The 17,860-nt window shown below is 54.5% G+C and overlaps 1 protein-coding gene across 1 annotated transcript in view; it reads right to left on the bottom strand.

Annotated features, from left to right (window-relative positions):
• Window positions 1–269: 269 nt before the first annotated feature.
• Cux2 (cut like homeobox 2) overlaps window positions 270–17,860 on the bottom strand; it is a 231,897-nt gene continuing 214,306 nt past the window's right edge. Inside the window, exons 13-22 of the mRNA XM_026386037.2 lie at window positions 17,108–17,156; window positions 16,914–17,013; window positions 15,903–16,571; window positions 15,186–15,287; window positions 8,832–9,619; window positions 8,098–8,257; window positions 5,133–5,402; window positions 3,897–4,085; window positions 2,777–3,050; window positions 270–1,071 (exon numbers count right to left, since the gene is read on the bottom strand). Coding sequence (XP_026241822.2) covers window positions 270–1,071; window positions 2,777–3,050; window positions 3,897–4,085; window positions 5,133–5,402; window positions 8,098–8,257; window positions 8,832–9,619; window positions 15,186–15,287; window positions 15,903–16,571; window positions 16,914–17,013; window positions 17,108–17,156 — 3,403 coding nt within the window. The remainder of the gene's footprint in view (window positions 1,072–2,776; window positions 3,051–3,896; window positions 4,086–5,132; window positions 5,403–8,097; window positions 8,258–8,831; window positions 9,620–15,185; window positions 15,288–15,902; window positions 16,572–16,913; window positions 17,014–17,107; window positions 17,157–17,860) is intronic.

Here is a 17,860-nt window from a genome sequence, read left to right as displayed (position 1 = left end):
TTTGCTTCTGCCTCCTGTAGAGGGGCCAGGGTCGGGGAGAAGGGCAGGTCACCCAAGCTTCCTGCTGTGGGAAATGCCAAAAGGAAGAGGCCACGGCATTTGCTCCACCTGCCCACCTGCAACTTCAGAGAACCAGGATTACAACAAAAAACATAAATGGCATAACTCTGCTGTCCACATTTGGGTGGTCGTGTGCCTCCCTCCCACCCAACCCCATCTAGGAGAGTGAGAAAAGGAAGGGGGCCCAGGGTATGCCCCTCACCCTGCCTTCAGAATTCCCACTCCAGGGCCTCCTCCCGGTTAGCAGCCCTCTCTAGCCGATAGATGATGCTGTTCAAGTTGGCCATCTTCTCATGCCGCCGCTGCAAATTGGGGTTCACCTTGGCGTTGGGGTGCAAGGCCCCAGCTGTGTCGGCAGTGGGGCTGGCACTCGGCACTTTGGCAGGGGGGGCACCAGGTGGGGATGGGGAGATGGGGGCTGAGGAGGAGGGGACAGGTGACACAGACATCATGAGGCCTGGTGAGGAGGCAGCTGAGGGCGAGTTCAGTGACACCTCCAGGCTGCAGCGCGAGGACTCCGAGGCTGACTTAAAACTCAGAGGGTCCGAGTGAAGCCTCCCCCCAGCCTCACTCTCCTCGGGGGGATGTAGTGAGGTGCAGTCTGAGGTGTTTCCGCCTGAAAGAAGGGGCTCTGGGGCCACTCTTGGGAGTCCATCATTACTAAGAGGGTCAAGATGCTCCTCTTTGGGGGGTCCTTGGCCTTTGTCTGGCTCCCCTGGGTCCTGGGGCTGGCCGCCCACTTCCTCCTCAGTGTCCTCCTCGCTCTGCTCCTGCTTGATCCTCACTTGGGACCTGTCCGGGGCGGTCAGGGGCATGATGCGCTCCTCAGAGCCCTCCTGAAGCTCCAGTTCCTTCACAGTGGGCTTCTGGTCCTCAGCTTCGGAGTCAGGGCTCGGCAGGGCAGGGTCCGGCTGGGAGTGGCCTGGTGGTAGGACACCAGGACCCCCACTTGGGTCGAGGTCTGGCTCGTCCTGGGTTCCCTCCACCAACATCTCCCGGCGCATCCGGGACCTGGGGTAGAGAGAGTGGTGAGCCTGGGGCTGGACCAGGGACCCAGGAACCTTGGACTCAGCTGCATGAGCAGTATTTTGGACCTACCCACTGCCCAGGAGGACTCCCAAATCTAAAGCAGGAACTCCCTGGTAATTTTCTCAACACATCCTGTGGCACATCTTTCCCAGAATTCACTGCAGTGCATGATATGTGATCGTGAATACCTGCTGGCCTGGAAGATGCTAGGGGCAAGGATTTTCTAGTTCTCTGCAGTGCCTGGTACAGAGTAGGTGCTCAACAAACATTTATCAAATGAAATAGTGTCTTCTTCTGCGGCGATAACCTTGGAGAGTCATTTCTTTTAAGAGAAGAATCCCCTCTGTTCCTTGGTACAGACCCCTATACTTCCTTCAAAATAAGGAAGTTTGAATGCCTCCTCTTCTCTAAAGTATTCCCCAGGAAGAATCCCCTTTCCCCAAGACCTTTATTCCTCCTCATCCTACAGCATTTATTGGGTCATAGTAAAGTTCATGATCATAAACTCCCGAGAGCAGGATGGCTTCAACCTGACTCCAGATGCTGGCTCACTGTGCAAGCTTTGTTAGTACCGTGGGCATGGTCATGCTGGGCAACGATGGAATGCTCAGTCTCGTGGCAATCAGAGGCGAGAAGATGTCCCCACATCACTCAGGGAGGGGGAGAAGGCTGTAAGGACCTTGTCATGCACTGTTTGGCAGGCTCTGGTGTGAGTCAGATAATGAGCAATACTTAACATGTTCATACCCAAAGTTATTTCATTTGATCATGATCAAGAGTTGTGGGGTAGGTATTAGGTTCCTCGTCTGTAAAGTAAGGATGAGACTCAGAGAGGTAAAGTGACTTGCCGAGGCCACACAGCCAAGTTAGGCCTTGGGCTCAGATCTGTGCAATGCCTAAGTCCAGGCTGGGACTGAACACCTGAGACCCCCACTCCCCAGGCTCCTCTTCCTCCTTCTTCCTAGGGGAGCAAGAGATCTCTCCACCAGTGACATGAATGGGTAGGCTCTGCTCTCTGGCACCACATGGGCACTGAGGATGCTCCCTGCTTAGGGCCCCTGTAATACTGCCACAAGCCCACTCCTAGGGGCTCTGCTTGGGCTCAAGAAGACCCCCTGCAATCTCCATGGAGCCATCTTGGGACTGGCTCCCAGAAGTCCAGTCTGCTAGAGGTCAGTGACTCCCAAGACCAGGGGCCACAGAAGAGGAAACTCCATCCCAAGGACCCCAAGCAGGCAGACCCAAGGAGGGACCAGGGTAATTCTTTCAGCCTCAGGAGTGGGAGGGACCCAGAGCCTTGTCAGGGCTCCTGCCTGAGTCCAGTGGGTTGTGAGGGTGTCTTGGGTGTGTGCCCCAGGTCCCGTTCCCTGTGCCTTCTTGGAGGCAGACGCAAAGCAAGCTGGGTGGAGTAATAATGGCAGCGACAGCAACACCATCAGTACCTACCACTGACTATGCCCCAGGTCTGCTATGTGCACGTGTTGGTTTGTCAATCTCTGAGGAAGCTAAGAGGTGGATGCTGTCCCTGTTGTATAGGTCAGAAGACTGAGGCTTAGGGAAGGCAAGTGATTGCCCAGGGTCCCACGGTTGAAGGGACAGAGCTGGGCTCTACTCCAGGCACTTCTGGGCCCACAGTGGCCCTGCATGGGGAGAGCCCACCCCACCTGGGTCTGCCCAGAGCCCCCACCTGTAGTTGTGGAACCAGTTGATGACGGTGTTGGTCTTCAGGTTGAGCTGGAGGGACAGCAGCTCGATGGTCTGCTGGGAGGGGTAGGGCTCCAGCTGGTAAGCTTTCCTCAGCGCCTCCTTCTCCTCGGGCGCCAGCACCACGCGGGGCTTCTTGACCTGCAGGAGGCTCAGGTCCTGGGGCTGCAGGCAGGGGCTGGGGCACTCGGAGCGCGTGGCTGGAGACTCGCTGTCCGAGCCAGTACTGATGAGGCCATAGCGGCGTTTCAGGTAGGCTGGGCCAGGGGAGGGAGGGAGGCTGAGGGGTCCATCAACACCGCCATCAGCCCCCCAGGGACAGCAGGGATCAGTCATCCCCGCTCAGAGCTCTTCTTGGGTGAATTTCCACCTCCTCCCAACTCCTCTGCTAAGAGGCTGGCCTGAGAATGCCAGACCCAAGCCACTGGCTTCTGAAGTTAGGTCACCTGCATATAGGGCTCAGCAGGGTGCCTTGCACTCAGGAAGCCTCCCAACAGCGCCCTCTACGGCCTCACTGAGTTTCAAGCAGAGTCTAAACGAACCCCCTTACTGCCGGGCACATTTTGACCCCAAATGGTAAAAACACCAATATAAAAGGGGGGGCGCTGCTATAGTTTGCGTCTGGGATGCTCCCTAAAGGCCTGTGTTTTAGAGGCTCAGCCCCAGGTGGGCGCTATGGGAAGTGATGGGATCTTTTATGGTGGGAGGTCTTCGGGTCACTGGGAAGTGCTCTCTAAGGGGACTGTGGGACTCGGGTCTATTCCTCCTCTTTTCTGCTGGGTCAGTTCTGTCCTTTATTGTAGTGTCTGGGTAGGGCAAAGGGCGCTCCATCTGCACAGCATGCAGCGGAGGCAGAGGATGGGAGTGTTTGGGGACCTCTGCCTGAGGCTGCAAGCACTCTGGGGCAGCTGTGGGTGGGGGTTTTCACGGGAGATGCAGATGCTGCCACCCACTTCTTAGAACACTGTACCGTCCTCTGGGACTGCCATTTCATGTGGTTTCCCAGCAGCGAGAGCCTGGGCATATTTAGGTGGCAGCCAGGCAGGTTCCAAAGGGAAATAGGACAGACCCCATGCTGGACCTGTCCCCTGCCCAGCTCTTACCTTTCTTCTCTAGCTTCTTCATGTCCCTTAGCTTCTCCACATTGTGGGGGTCACTGAGCCACAGCTGCATGCGGACAAAGGGCTCCCTCCCCTTCAGGCTCAGCTTGTGCCAGGGTTTGGGCCGGGACAACAGGTCAGACACAGAGCCCTGGGTCAGGCCCAGGATGCTCTCCCCAAACAGCCGCTGCCCTGGGGACAGGGGAGGAGGCAGCCTGTTACCAGAGGCTGGGCAGAGAGACCTGCTCCCAGGAGAGGCAGGAACAGGCTGGAGACACAGGCCAAGCCCAGCACTGACTCCACTCTCTCAGGAAGGAGAGCCCGAGACATGGGGGAAAAGTACACACCCTCTGGTCCAGCAATTCTACCCTGGGATTTACCCCTGGGCTCTCCTGCCTGCAGTGGAAGGGCGCACCCTGGTTGTCTTGTGTCTGAGGTGCTGAGGTTGAGCCAGGGCCTGTGCAAGTAAGCTCACAATCTATCTCTGCACTCCACCTGCGGCCCCGAGTTATTTATCTTTTTTTTTTTTTTTTTAAAGTATCAGGATTGACCCCATGGGCACTTAACCACTGAGCCACATCCCCAGTCCTTTTTATATTTTGTTTAGACACAAAGTCTCACTAAGTTGTTTAGGGTCTCGTAAAGGTGCTGAGGCTGGCTTTGAACTTGAGATCCTCCCGACTCAGCCTCCCGAGTGGCTGGGATTTTATGTGTGTGCCACTATGCCAGATGTTTATTATTTTTAACTTATTTTTTTAAACTCATTGTTTTTTAAACTCATTTTAAAGCAATGAGTAAGTCTTATTTTCACAATAGGAAGTGTAGTGAGAAACTCGGGGCTCAGACATTCCTCAGGGAGGCGTATAACTTGCATCTAAGGCTCAGTGGAGCATGTAAGCCAGGAAAGGAAAGATGCCCAGAACAGATTTCCCTGTCTTATGCCCCCGGGGTGCAAGTTTGGGCCCTGGATGAGGACAGTGTTAGAGCTTCACTGCAACTTGGTTCCTTGAACCCCCAGAGGGAAGTTTTTTGGAGTGTGGGCTGAGGATTCTAGGGGATTCAGACCTTCCTTCACCTGCTACAGGGACATAGGCCAGTCAAGATGCCTTGAGTGGGGTCCTGCATGCCTGGCTGACTGGTATCTCCACCTGGCCCAAGGCACTAGGTTCTCACCATGGGCACTCTTCCTTGAGGCCACCCAGGACAGGAGGCAGCAACCCTGGTTCCGGCTGCCCATACCTAGGTTGTTGTCTGTGAGGACCTCCTTGACTCTTTTGGTGATGGAGTAAGTGTCCAGCTCTGGGGACATAGCCACAATCTCCTGGATGCCTCCTGTGGCCTGGCTGCCAGAGTGTATCTTCCCACCCAGCGAGGAGCCAGAGCGGCTGTCTGGCTGCTGGTTCTCCTTGCTGCTCTCCAGTGACAGGCTCAAGGACTCTTGGGAACTCTTCTCAGGCTCCATGGGGCTTGGGGGTGGTGAAGGTGAGGACCGCAGCTCGGGAGGACTGGCTGTGGGCCACAAAGAGACAGAGAGGTGGTCACTGCCATCTAGCATGGACACACACATTCTGGGCAGGCTGGGGCTTGGCAACAATCCGTTCTTGTACGGCCCAGTCGTGTCCCTGAGGGGCCCTCTATAGGAGGCTCACCAGGTCTCCCAGCGTCTCCCCACAGTGCTTATTAAGTACAAAGAGAGAAGAGCCGCCTCCCAGTAGCAGTTCTGGGAAGACCCCCAAACCAAGTCACCAGAAGCAGCAGCCACGGTGCCCCCACCTGGCACACTGCGAGGGACACAGCATCACTGCTGGGAGGCTCCACCACGGGCAGGGCCTCAACCTATCTCCAGGAGACACTCGACCCAGGTGGTCGCAAGGTGCCTGGCCTCCAGCTTTTAGCAAAGTCACACTGCCAAAGGAAGAGGCAGATCTGTCCAGAGTGGAACACGGCAACTAAATACTAGTGACTGAACCTGATGCTGGCAAGGGGAAATGATGTGTGTGTGTGTGTGTAATTGATAATTTATACTTTAATAAATGTTATAAATTGATAATTTATATATGACACACACATATATAAATGATATTATTAGAACAAGTGATAAAACTTGATTGTAGGTGGTAGGTGAGGTACCATGAATCATGATAAAGTTTCATTTTTTTCCCTCTCAGTACCATGGATTGAACCCTGGGGGTGCTTTACTACTGAGCTATATCCACAGACCTTTTAAAATTCTGAGGCAGGATCTTGCTAAGTTGACAAGACTGGCCTGTCACTTGTGATCCTCTTGCCTCAGTCTCCCCAGACACTGGGGATTATGTGCCATTGATACCCAGTGGAAAGTTTCATTTCTGTATTTCTGGGAAATTCAGTTGGCTTCTAATATCCTCAGGTTTGGCATCTGTGGATTAACCAACCACTGTTCAAAATTATTTTTTTAAAAATTGTGTCTAGGGGCTGGAGATACAGCTCAGTTGGTAGAGTGCTTACCTTGCATGCATAAGGCCCTGGGTTCAATCCCAGCACCACACACAGACACACACACACAAATAAATAAATAAAGTGGCTTTCACTAATTTACTAAAAAAACTTAAAAGAAAATACAATTCCATAACTATTTGCCCAGCGTTTGCATTGTTCCAGGTACTGCGAGTCACCCAGGGATGATCTAAAGCACAGAAGAGGCTGTGCATGGGTGCATACAAACACTTCAGCATTTTATATGTGGGACTTGGGCATCTCTGCATGTTGGCATCCCTGGAACCAACTCTCGGTGCAACTTGTGGACAATGACACTTGCTCAAGTATCAGTGAAGAGATTCAATGTTGCCAATGGATTCCTCAAATGAAGAGAAAGTACAAATGCAGCGTATGATTAGGGGCTGACAGTGGTGGAGCACACAGGGAGCGGGCGGTTCTGCCTGGTTCTTCTGTAAATTAGAAACTATGTCAAACCAAGGATTAAACCACAACAAAAGGAAGTGGGCAGTGATCTACAAGATCAGCCACCAGAGTGTAGCCAAATAAAACTGGGGAAGCCCTGCAGCATTTGTAGATAACACAGGGCTGGGGCCGTGGCTCAGGGGAGCACCTGCTCAGTAGGCCTAAGGCCTGGGTTCCCTCTAGCACCGCACATGCACACAGTAATACATAATGAAAAGATGTCCACAGCACACGTGGACATGCGAAGCGCTAGTTTTGTGTGTGTGTGTGGTGCCGAGGCGGAACCTGGGACCTTGTGCATGCTAAGGAAGCTCTCTACCACTGAGTCACACCCCTGCCCTCCCTTCTTGTTTAAAAAAGCAGTAGTTCTGCTCAAGCTTTGCTCCCCGCCTGCTCCTGGCCCCTGCCCTGCCCAGTGTGGGGGCTGTGTGTGTGTGTGCTCAGGGGCTGTGGCTGCAGGGCACAGTCATGGTAGGATGCAGAGGGAAATACGGAGGCCCTGTAGCTGGGGGGCCACTAGCACCCCTTGATAAAACAGTTACCTGGAACTTGGGCTTTTGCCACTTGATATTCTGTTTCTGGTCTGTATCCCTATTGATATGAACTTAAGCTATGGTTTTGTCCTATTGACTGATCCCCACTTATAGGTGGGGAGATTGAGGCTGAGCCAGGCCCTGGGATTGTCTCTACCTTGTCCTGGTCTCAGTGGGCAGGGCAGCTGTCCATCCTATAGCCACGTGCCCTTATCCCAGCGCAGGTCTGGGTGGGCCCCTCATGGGGCCCCAGCAGACCAGCCCTCCTGCTGTTAGCAGGAGGGAGCTTCTCCCCACTCCTGGGCTGACTTGGGGACACTCTCAGCCTGGCTTCCTTACCTGCCAGGCTCAGACTCTTCCTTGCACACTCTCAAGAGGGAGTGGATGTGAGGGGCCAAAACCTTGTGCCAAGACCCCTGGGGCTGTGTGCTGGATCTTCCAGGAAAAGAGCTGATTCTGGACCAGTAGGTGGGTGGGGCTAGGCGAGCAAAATATTTCCTCTACTTGTTCCAGCACCCAGCACCCCCAGAGGTGTAAACGAGGGGCTCTGTGCCTCAGATGTGGGCCAAGAAGCATCACCCTGGTGGGGGAAAGCTGAGGGGGACCGGGAGACAGCCAGAAGCATGCACGATATCCAGGGGCGCAGTCGTGGTGGGATGCAGAGGGAAGTACGGAGGCCCTGTAGCTGGGGGGCCACCAGCACCCCTCGAGAGGGTCCTGCCTACACTCACCTTGGGAGGCGCTGGGCTGCTGGCCCACGGCCTGGCCGAGCTGGTCCGAGAGCCACAGCTGCATGCGGATGAAGGGCTCCCGCCCCTTCTGGGTCAGCTTGCTCCAGGGCTTTGGCCGGGACAACATGTCACTCACACTGCCCTGCGATAGGCCCAGCACCTGCGGTGGGCAAGGCAGGCAGGGCAGGTCAGCAGGCCCCTGGACACTGCCGTTCCATGCTGTCCCCCTGAGGCCATGGGTGTCAGGCTACTCTCATTTGTTCTTCATCTCCAGGGGCCTGCTGGGCACCTGTGCTGCGACCCCTCTTTCCTGAGAAAACTTCAACCTGGCCTCGAGTGCCCCCTCCGCTGGGAAGCCTCCTGGCGTCTCCCACTTAGGTCCCGTCACCCTCCTCTGAGCCTGCTGGTACTGCAGGGACACATCGACCAGGACACTGAGACCCCTTCACTGGCTGGGCTACGGGGAGGTGCAGAGGCCTGGGGGAGGGGGTAAGTGGATTCTCGAAGCCTGGGAAGGAAGTGTTTCACTGCCCACAGCAGCGCTGTGGCTCCCTCCCACGAGCCCAGGGACAGCTGGACCCTGGAGAGAGAGCAATGTTGTGGAGGTGGGAGAGTCTGCTCCATTGGAATCCTTGCAGGGTGCGTCCTGGGGGCTGAGGCCTGAGTGGCTCTCCCTTCCCAGGGCCCACGGCCTCCCCGGGGCCCACGACCTCCCCGACCCCTGCGGCCTTCACCTTCTCCCCAAAGATCCTCTGGCAGATCCCATTCTTGGCCAGCTTCTCCTTGACCTGGCGCGTCAGCTCCAGAGTGTCCACCTCGCGGTACATGTAGAGCTCGTACTGCTCGGGGGTCAGGGGTGGCACGGTGGGCTTCAGGGTGCGGGGCACATAGGCTGGGTAGTAGGCCAGCCGCCCGCCGCTGCCCACCTCGGGGGCTCCCCCTTCTGCCTTCAGTTCGCCCACCCTGGGGGACTCATCCTCGCCCCCAGCTGCCTCGTCCTCAGGGGCAGCGGGCGCCTCGTCTCCGCGGGGCCAGGCCCGCCCGTTGGGTTGGCCAGAGTAGCTGGAGGAGGAGGAGGACAGGGAGGGCGAGACAGAGGCATAGGGGCGGCTGAGCAGGCCGCGGTCCGAGGCCCAGTGGTGATCGAAGTAGCCGGCATCGCCAATCTCTGATTTGACTTTCCGGATGATGCTCTGCACAAAGGCTGCGGGGGACAGGACCGTGAGGGACGTCTGTGTGGCACTGCTGCTGGTCCCCCCGCTGCCACCTCCAGTGCTGTCCTCCTGCTTGACGTAGGCTGGGCCCCCATTCTGGCTCATGGCTGCCAGCGAGGGCCGCTCTGGGGGAGAAGGGGGCACTGAGCGGCCCCGGGGTCCTGCCTCCATTTCCAGCAGGGCCTGCTGCTGGGCCTGCATCTCACGGCGAGCCTGTTCCAGAATGTTCTTGATGGCGTCTTCCGAGGTGCTGGTGGAGGCTGTGCCATTGGTGATGCTCAATGGGGCCGCTGAGTTCTTGGGTTCACCTGTGGGGAGGACAACAGGGCAGCCAGGGGCCTCTCATCAGGGCTCAGCTTGAAGGCAAGGATGTTCAAAGCATCAGTATTTATACCACAAAAAAGCGGAGTCAACCTCTGTGTTCAGCATATGGGGATTGGTTAAGTAAGTTAGGTCCCTCTGTATGGCAGGACATCAGGCTGCCATTAAAAATCAGGTTGAGGGGCTGGGGCTGGGGCTGTAGCTCAGGGTGGAGCGCTTGCCTAGCATGTGTGAGGCACTGAGTTCAATCCTCAGCACTACCTAAAAATGAATAAAATAAAGGTCCATTGACAACTAAAAAAATTTTTTAAGAAGTCAGGTTGACAGCTGGGAAATGGCTCAGTGGTAGGTTCCATCTCCAACACAACAAAACAAAAAGTCCTGGTGACTGATTTTTAGCCTATGTGGGAGAAGTATTCACAAGGATAATATAACACAAGAAAGACCTGTCTTTCACACGCTATGATCCACCTAAGCAAACGTTCAAAGACAAGGAAGACACTGTAGCACATAAGATGCTTCTTTGATTATTCTATTGCAAAACAGCGGCACAAATCCAAATGCCCATGGATTGGAGAATGGATAATAATGGCACAGTCCGACAGTGAACTACTCTACAGCCGTGACAAAGGAAACCACCCTGCAAAGCCACATGTGGATCTTTTATTTTTTGGTGGTGCTGGGAACTATACCCAGGGCCTGGCACATGCTAGGTAAGTGCTCTTCCCCTGAGCTACACACTCAGCCCTTATTTTACTTTGAGACAGTTTTGCTAACTTGCCTAGAACCTGCAGTCCTCCTTCCTCAGCCTCCTGTGCCTGAGACCTGTGCCACCACACCTGGCCCATACATGAATCTTTGTGTTTTGGTACCAGGGATTGAACTCAGGGACATTTGACCACTGAGCCACATCTCCAGCCCTTTTTTTGTATTTTATTTAGAGACAGAGTCTCACTGAGTTGCTTAGCACCTCGCTCCTGCTGAAGCTGGCTTTGAAATGGCAATCCCCTTACCTCAGCCTCCTGAGCTGCTGGGATTGTAGGTGTGCGCCACCAAGCCCAGCCATGCGTGACTCTTAATAACATAGTTTTGGGCAAAAAAAGCAAGTCCCAGAAGATGAAGATGACACAGTATAATGTGCCTTCTATGTGTGTTTATTGACTTATGCAGTCCTGGGGACTGAACCCAGGGGTACTCCACTACTGAGTCACTGAGCTACATCCCTAGCCCCTTTTATTTTTTAATTTTGAGAAGGGGTCTTACTATGTTGCCTAGGCTGGCATTGAACTGGGGATATTCTCCGGCCTCAGCCTCCCGAGTTGCTGGGTTGCAGATGTGTGCTATAACATGCCTTCTGTAAAGCTCCCAAGCAAGCAAAATAAACAGTATGCAATTCAGTGAACAATCTTTTTAACAAATGACAAACTTAAAGGAGCGACAAAAAAAATTTAGGATAAAGGATCTCAGAGTGCAGGCAGCAGGGTGTAAAATGCCAGAAGATGGGAGACACTGGGGATTTTCTATACCTTGGGTAGATTCACAGGCTCCCAGAGGATGGTTCTATGATATGAGTGAGCGAGAGAATGCATGAGTGAATAAATGAGTGAGCGAATGAGTGAGTGAGTGAGTAGGTGAATGGGTGGGTGAGTGGGTGAGTTAGTGAGTGAATGAGTGAGTGGGTGAGTGAATGAGTGAATGGGTGAGTTAATGAGTGAGTGGGTGGGTGAGTTAGTGAGTGGGTGAGTGAGTGAGTGGGTGAGTTAGTGAGTGAGTGAATGAGTGAGTGGGTGAATTAGTGGGTGAGTGAGTGGGTGAGTTAATAAGTGGGTGAGTGAGTGGGTGAGTTAATGAGTGGGTGAATGAGTGAGTGGGTGAGTGGGTGAGTGAGTGGGTGAATGAGTGGGTTAGTTAGTGAGTAGGTAAGTGAGTGGGTGAGTGAGTGAGAGGGTGAGTTAGTGAGTGGGTGAGTTAGTGAGTGGGTGAGTTAGTGAGTGGGTGAGTGAGTAGGTGAGTGAGTGAGTGGGTAAGTGGGTAGGTGAATGAGTGAGTGAGTAGGTGAGTTAGTGAGTGGGTGAGTAGGTGAGTGAGTGAGTAGGTGAGTGAGTGAGTGAGTAGGTGAGTTAGTGAGTGGGTGAGTAGGTGAGTGAGTGAGTGAGTGGGTGGGTGAGTGAGTGGGTGAATGGGTGAGTGGGTAGGTGAGTGAGTGGGTGAGTAAGTGAATGGGTGGGTGAGTGGGTGAGAGGGTGAGTTACTGAGTGAGTGGGTGAGTGAGTGGGTGAATGAGTGAATGAGTAGGTGAGTGAATGAGTAAGTGGGTGAGTGAGTGGGTGAGTGAGTGAGTAGGTGAGTGAGTGCGTGGGTGGGTGAGTGAGTGGGTGAGTTAATGGGTGAGTTAGTGAGTGGGTGAGTGAGTGAATGAGTGACTGAATGAGTGAGTGGGTGAGTTAGAGGGTGAGTGGGTGAATGAGTGAGTGGGTGAGTAGGTGAGTGAGTGGGTGAGTGGGTGAATGAGTGGGTGAGTGAGTGGGTGAGTTAATGGGTGAGTTAGTGAGTGGGTGAGTTAGTGAGTGGGTAAGTTCGTGGGTGAGTTAGTGAGTGGGTGAGTAAGTGAGTGGGTTGGTGGGTGAGTGGGTGAGTAGGTGGGTGAGTGAGTGGTGAGTTACTGAGTGGGTGAGTGAGTGGGTGAGTGAGTGGGTGAGTGGATGAGTGGGTGAATGAGTGACTGAATGAGTGAGTGGGTGAGTTGGTGAGTGGGTGGGTTGGTGAATAAGTGGGTGAGTGAGTGGGTGAGTGAGTGAATGAGTGGGTGGGTGGGTGGGTGAGTGAGTGGGTAAGTAGGTGGGTGAGTGAGTTAGTGAGTGGGTGAGTGAGTTGGTGAGTGGGTGAGTTAGTGAGTGGATGAGTGGGTGAGTGAGTGGGTGAGTGAGTGAATGAGTGACTGAATGAGTGGGTGAGTTAGTGGGTGAGTGAGTGAATGAGTGGGTAGGTGGGTGGGTGAGTGAGTGGGTGAGTAGGTGGGTGAGTGAGTGGGTGAATAAGTGACTGAATGAGTGAGTGGGTGAGTTAGTGAGCGGGTAAGTGAGTGGGTGGGTGGGTGAGTGAGTAAGTGGGTGCATATACAAATATACATTCAGGGGAAGGCCTCTCTGGGAGCTTCCATGAGAGTTTGTCATATACCAGGGATAGACTGATCTGTGACTTAACCCTGAGGGTGACAGTTAACCAGCAGACAGATAGGTGCATCCTCTGCTCTCGGGCAGCCTCTCCCGTGCTGGGCCCCCCACCCCTGCCTGGGCTGGGGCAGTGCGACCTTTCTCTATCCTCTCTCTGTGCAGGCTCCATCCTGAGGGATCCCCACAGACCCATTCAAATAATTTTTATTGCTTTTCCAATTTAAAAAGTAATCCAGCAATAAAGTATCAGTCTTATTATTTAGTCATAGAAAGGAGCACAGCACGGAGCCCTGCTCCACCCTGGAGAAACCTTGAAAGCATGATGTGACATGAGAGACGCTGGACACAGAGGGCCACCTGTTGGATGAGTTAACCTACACGGTGTGTCCCTGATGGGCAAATCCACTCGCGCAGATTGCAGAGCAGGGCTGCAGAGGGCCCTGGGGATGGGATAGCATCCACTGTCTAATGGGCGTGAGGTGTCCTTTGGGGTGATGAGTGTCTGTAATTAGGTGGAGATGATCACTGCATAGCACGACAAATGTACTAAATGTTACTGAATCACGCACTTTAAATTGTTTTTATAGTATGTAATTTTTACCTCAATTTTAAAAAAGGTCACAAAAAGCATAGAACGTAGGGAGAAAAATTCCCATTCTTTCTGTCCAGAGGCTGCTACATGAGACATGCTCTTTATTTCTTCGGAGTCTGATTTCCATGCTAAGGGCACTGGAGGATCATCCTTGCTAGGTGGGATAGAGCCTGGCTTGTCTCTACTCAGTATCAAAATGAATGATTTTTCTTATCATTAACAGTTTTTCCCAGGGCTGGGGTTACAGCTCAGTGGTAGAGCGCTTGCTTAGCATGTGTGAGGGACTGGGTTCAATTCTCAGCACTGCATATAAAAAAGTAAAATAAATATCCGTTGACAAAAAAAAAAAATTCTTCCAGTGATTCTGGAGGCTAAAGATCCCAAGCTCAAGACCAGCCTAGGCAACTTAGTGAGACCCTAGCTCAGAATTAAAAATTAAAAGGTCTGGGAGTATAGTTCAGGGGTAGAGAGCCCCTGGGTTCAATGCCCAGAACCACAGGGAAAAAAATTTTTCTGTCTTTAATGGCTGTATGTGCCACTGATGGGATATTATCTGCATTACCACAGGATCTCCCACTGCTGGGCACTTAGGTTGTTTCCAGTTTGCCACTCTAGTAAAGAAGGATAGAACAATGGCTTGTACGTTATGTATAAGCCATTGCTCTATGGATTTTCCTTTGGTTCCCTGAAGTACAAACCCTGGGCTGACAGGCAGCCGCGGTCCTTTCCTCGGGGCAGAGGCTGGTGTACTTTCTGCTTTGCACCTGCTTGTCAGGGGCTTGGTGGCGACCTTGGGAATTTTCTTCTGAGTCCTGTGTAGACCCTGAATGTGAACCCCCCCCCGCTGGCCCACTAGGGCAGACTTTTCCTCTGCTGTGAGGCTGCCTTTTACATTTCCCCAGAGCCTCATGCACACAGGCAGGTGCTCGTTGCTGAGCTTCACCCCAGCCAGACATGGGCTTGCTTCTCGGCAGTTCTCCTCACTCGGCTGACAAGTCTCACCCAGGTCCTAATCTAGGTCTAACGCTGGATGCGTTTACTGCTTGCTTCCCTGTCTTGCATCTCTTGATACCGAAGCTGACACAGAAGAAACCGCAGTGTACAGAGAAGAAAATGCATAATGTAGGGGCTCAGGGGATCCTAGGGTGGGGGCAGCACAGGTTCCCCCAGCTCAAGCCCTTCTCCCTTTGCTTCTCCAGGAAGGGGGAGGGGGCAGGACCTGGGGAAACTCCTTTGCTCTCAGCCATAGGCGGCTTGGAAATTGGGATGCCTGCTCTGAGGAGCCACCAGGGGGCAGCTGACCCTGCAAAATGAAGAGCAGAGCAATCCTGGTTCAAGTAGCTGCGGTCCACCCTGCACTGAGCTCCAGGATCAAATGGGGGTGGGGGTGGGGGTGGGGGTGGGGGTGTAAACTGGTCCCTGGTTGCACAAAGCCCCCAGACCAGTGGAAGGGACAGCCATACCAGAAGCACAGAATTGCAACGAGAGATGTAATAATTAAAATGAGAGACTGTGAGAGGAAGCTGGGTGAGACCATGACTGTGAGAGGTGTGGGGGGCCCAGGGGGAGTCTGAAGATGTAGGGCCTGGAGTCTTGCTGAGGGGCCGGGATTTGATATCCAGGGCAGCAGGGAGCTGTGGAGAGACCTGAGCACTGACATGACCACATACGTGCTCTAAAAAGATCCCTCTGGTCTGGGAGGTTCAGACCCCTTGGAACCCCCTGGGGAACAGCCCACTGCTCAAGGCAGCCCTGGAGGCCTCCCCAAGGCTGGCCGAGCCTACTCACCCCCTTTCTGGGACTCGATCTCCTTCTTGGCCTGCTCCAGGATGCTCTTGATGGCGTCGTCCGAGCCCGTCTCAGGCGTGCGGATTCGTGGGGTGATGCTACCTGGGGGAGGCGAAAGGCATCTGTGGTAGGGTTTGCATGGGAGTCCGGGGCCCAGGAGCAGGGGCTGGGCTGCCCTGCGGGCGCAGGGCTGCCACATGGTCTGTGTGGTGAAATGTGGATGTTCAGATGCTCTGGCTTGAAACATGATGAATAAAGCACACATGGTGACAATGGTGACGACAACCGCCGCAGCTGGCGCTGGGAGCAGTCACCAGGTGCCAGGTTCAGTGGTCAGTGTTTTATGCCCCTGAAATCCGCAGGACTTTCCAGGAGGCTGACGGCTGGGGAACCGAGGCCCAGGGCAGTTGGGGGAGCTGAGTGGCCAGCCAGTGGTGAGGTGGAGCCAGGTTCTGCACATCAAGGAATCTAAAAATCCACTCTGGCAAGGGTAGCGTCTACCCAGGACATCTCACAGATGGGTAAACTGAGGGTTGGAAGGGTCCCCACCAGGACAGACCCCAGGACGGAGGGCGTGAGGGTGTTTTCTGTTTTAACAGAGGGCTAAACTGAGGCACAGAGAGGTGAAATCACCTGCCTTGGGTCACATAGCAAGCAGGGAGGCTTTTGGACCAGCCCTGTGCCTGGGCCTGGCCTAGATGTGCGGGCAGTGCTCACCTCGCTGCCGCACCTGGATTGTCCTCAGGGCCAACACATTCTGTTCATCTGACAGAAACTGCTTCATCTTGAGGAAGGGCTCCTTGCCCTTCACTGTGAGCTTGCGCCAGGGCTTGGGCCGGGCCAGGATCTCGCTGACGGAGCCCTGGGACAGCCCTAGCACATAGTGGCCGAACACTCGCTGCCCGATGTTGTGCTTGAGCAGCTGCTCCTTCACCTGGAAGGCTATCTCCGCTGTGTCCAGCTGTTCCTCCTCTGCCCCGGTGCCTGCCACACTGCCCCCGCCACCATCAGCAGGCTCGAGGCTCCCCAGGGGCTCAGGGGCAGGGGCTGGGGTGGCCGGGGCCGTGGGGGGCTTGGTGTTATAGAAGCTTGGAGGGAACACCAGCAAGCCACCTGCCTCTCCCTTGAAGGCGGCCGGGGGCATCATGTGCTTGGAGAGCAATGTGTCCCCAGCCAGTCTCTCCCCTGAGGCCAGGCTGGGGAATGGGGACAGCGAGAAAGTCCGTGGGCCATCAGGTCCCAGGCTGGGGCCCAGCAGGGCCTGCCCAGGGCTGGGGGACATCGGGTCTTCAGGTCCTGGTGGAGGTGGCAGCTGCTGAGGGGAGGGGTAGGATGGCTCTGTGCCCAGAGAGTCCTTGATGGAGTCGTCCTCTGAAGGGTCCTCCTCTAGAATACCAAGAGCAACAGATAGAGGGACAGAGATGGTGACGGGGAGGGAGAGAGGGAGCAAAGTAGCCAGGCAGAGAGGGGAGCGGACAGAGAGAACAGGAGCCAGACAGAAGGGAGCTACATGCGGGGCGGGGCAGGAGGCAGAGCCAGGAGAAGAACGCAGCAGCTCCAGGAGCAGGAGGATGGGGAGCAGGAGGACGGGAGCAGGAGGACAGGAGCAGGAGGATGGGGAGCAGGAAGATGGAGAGCAGGAGGATGGGGAGCAGGAGGATGGGGAGCAGGAGGACAGGGAGCAGGAGGGCAGGAGCAGGAGGGCGGGGAGCATCCCTCCTCTCTTACCAGGGCTGGTCAGAAGACCAGGCTTTTCTAGAAGGAACTTCTGTGCTGGGAAGAAGGCCTCCTTTGCTATGAGTAGTGAGTCATCAGGTTTGGCCAGGCCCTGAGGAGACAGGAAGCAGGCCTGAGAGGGCACGTTGGCTGGAGGGCCCACAGGCAGCCTCCTTTGAAGACGGGAACCTGGCAGGGACATTTACCTGGGGGAGGCTGCAGGTGCTGGAGGCCAGCTTCATGGCTTTCAGGATGCTGCAGAGAAAATGCAGAGGCCTGAGGTCAGCCAGGTCCCCGGGCTGCAGGCAAAGTCTTGTAAGGGGCACCAGCCGGCTCATCTCCCCTGATGGAGAGCCACACCCATCCCCCTCTCCCACCTGCAGGGCCCTCTGTGTCTGGGGGCTCTGCACTATGGCTCCAATCAACCAGGGACAGAAAATATTTGAGCTGGTAAAACTGCTCAATGGTAGAATGCTTGCCTAGCATGTGCAAGGCCTGGGCTCAATCCCCAGCACTGCTTAAAAAAAAGAAAAGAAAAGAAAGAAAATATTTGAAATAAAATTCCAGAAAGTTCTAAAAACCAAAACTTAAAATTCGCACCGAATCCACTCCAGTGCAGTGATGAATCAGCAGTGCATTAGGTATCACGGGAAACCTGGAGGTGATCTGAAGTTCACGTGAGGATGTGTGCTGATTCTAGCAAACACTGTGCCATTTCATATGGGTTGTGTAAGGCACTGTGGGTGGCCCCAGAACCCATCCCCAGGGATGCTGAGGGGCAAGTGTCTGTTGTTGACCTGTTGCAACCACAGATCGGAAGCAGCAGGCTTGCCAGCAGGTGAGCGTGTCCCTGGAAGTGGCTGCAGCAGCTGACCCCACGTTGGAGGGATGCACTTATCTAGCTGTCAACCCCTGGTTACCACACCCAGGACAAGACAGCCACTTTGCAGGTGGCCATG

Source organism: Urocitellus parryii, chromosome 3, assembly GCF_045843805.1.
Source record: "Urocitellus parryii isolate mUroPar1 chromosome 3, mUroPar1.hap1, whole genome shotgun sequence".
Lineage (NCBI taxonomy): Eukaryota > Metazoa > Chordata > Mammalia > Rodentia > Sciuridae > Urocitellus > Urocitellus parryii.
The sequence above is the reverse complement of the archived record's forward strand: the minus strand, read 5'-3'. Positions and strand labels throughout refer to the sequence as shown.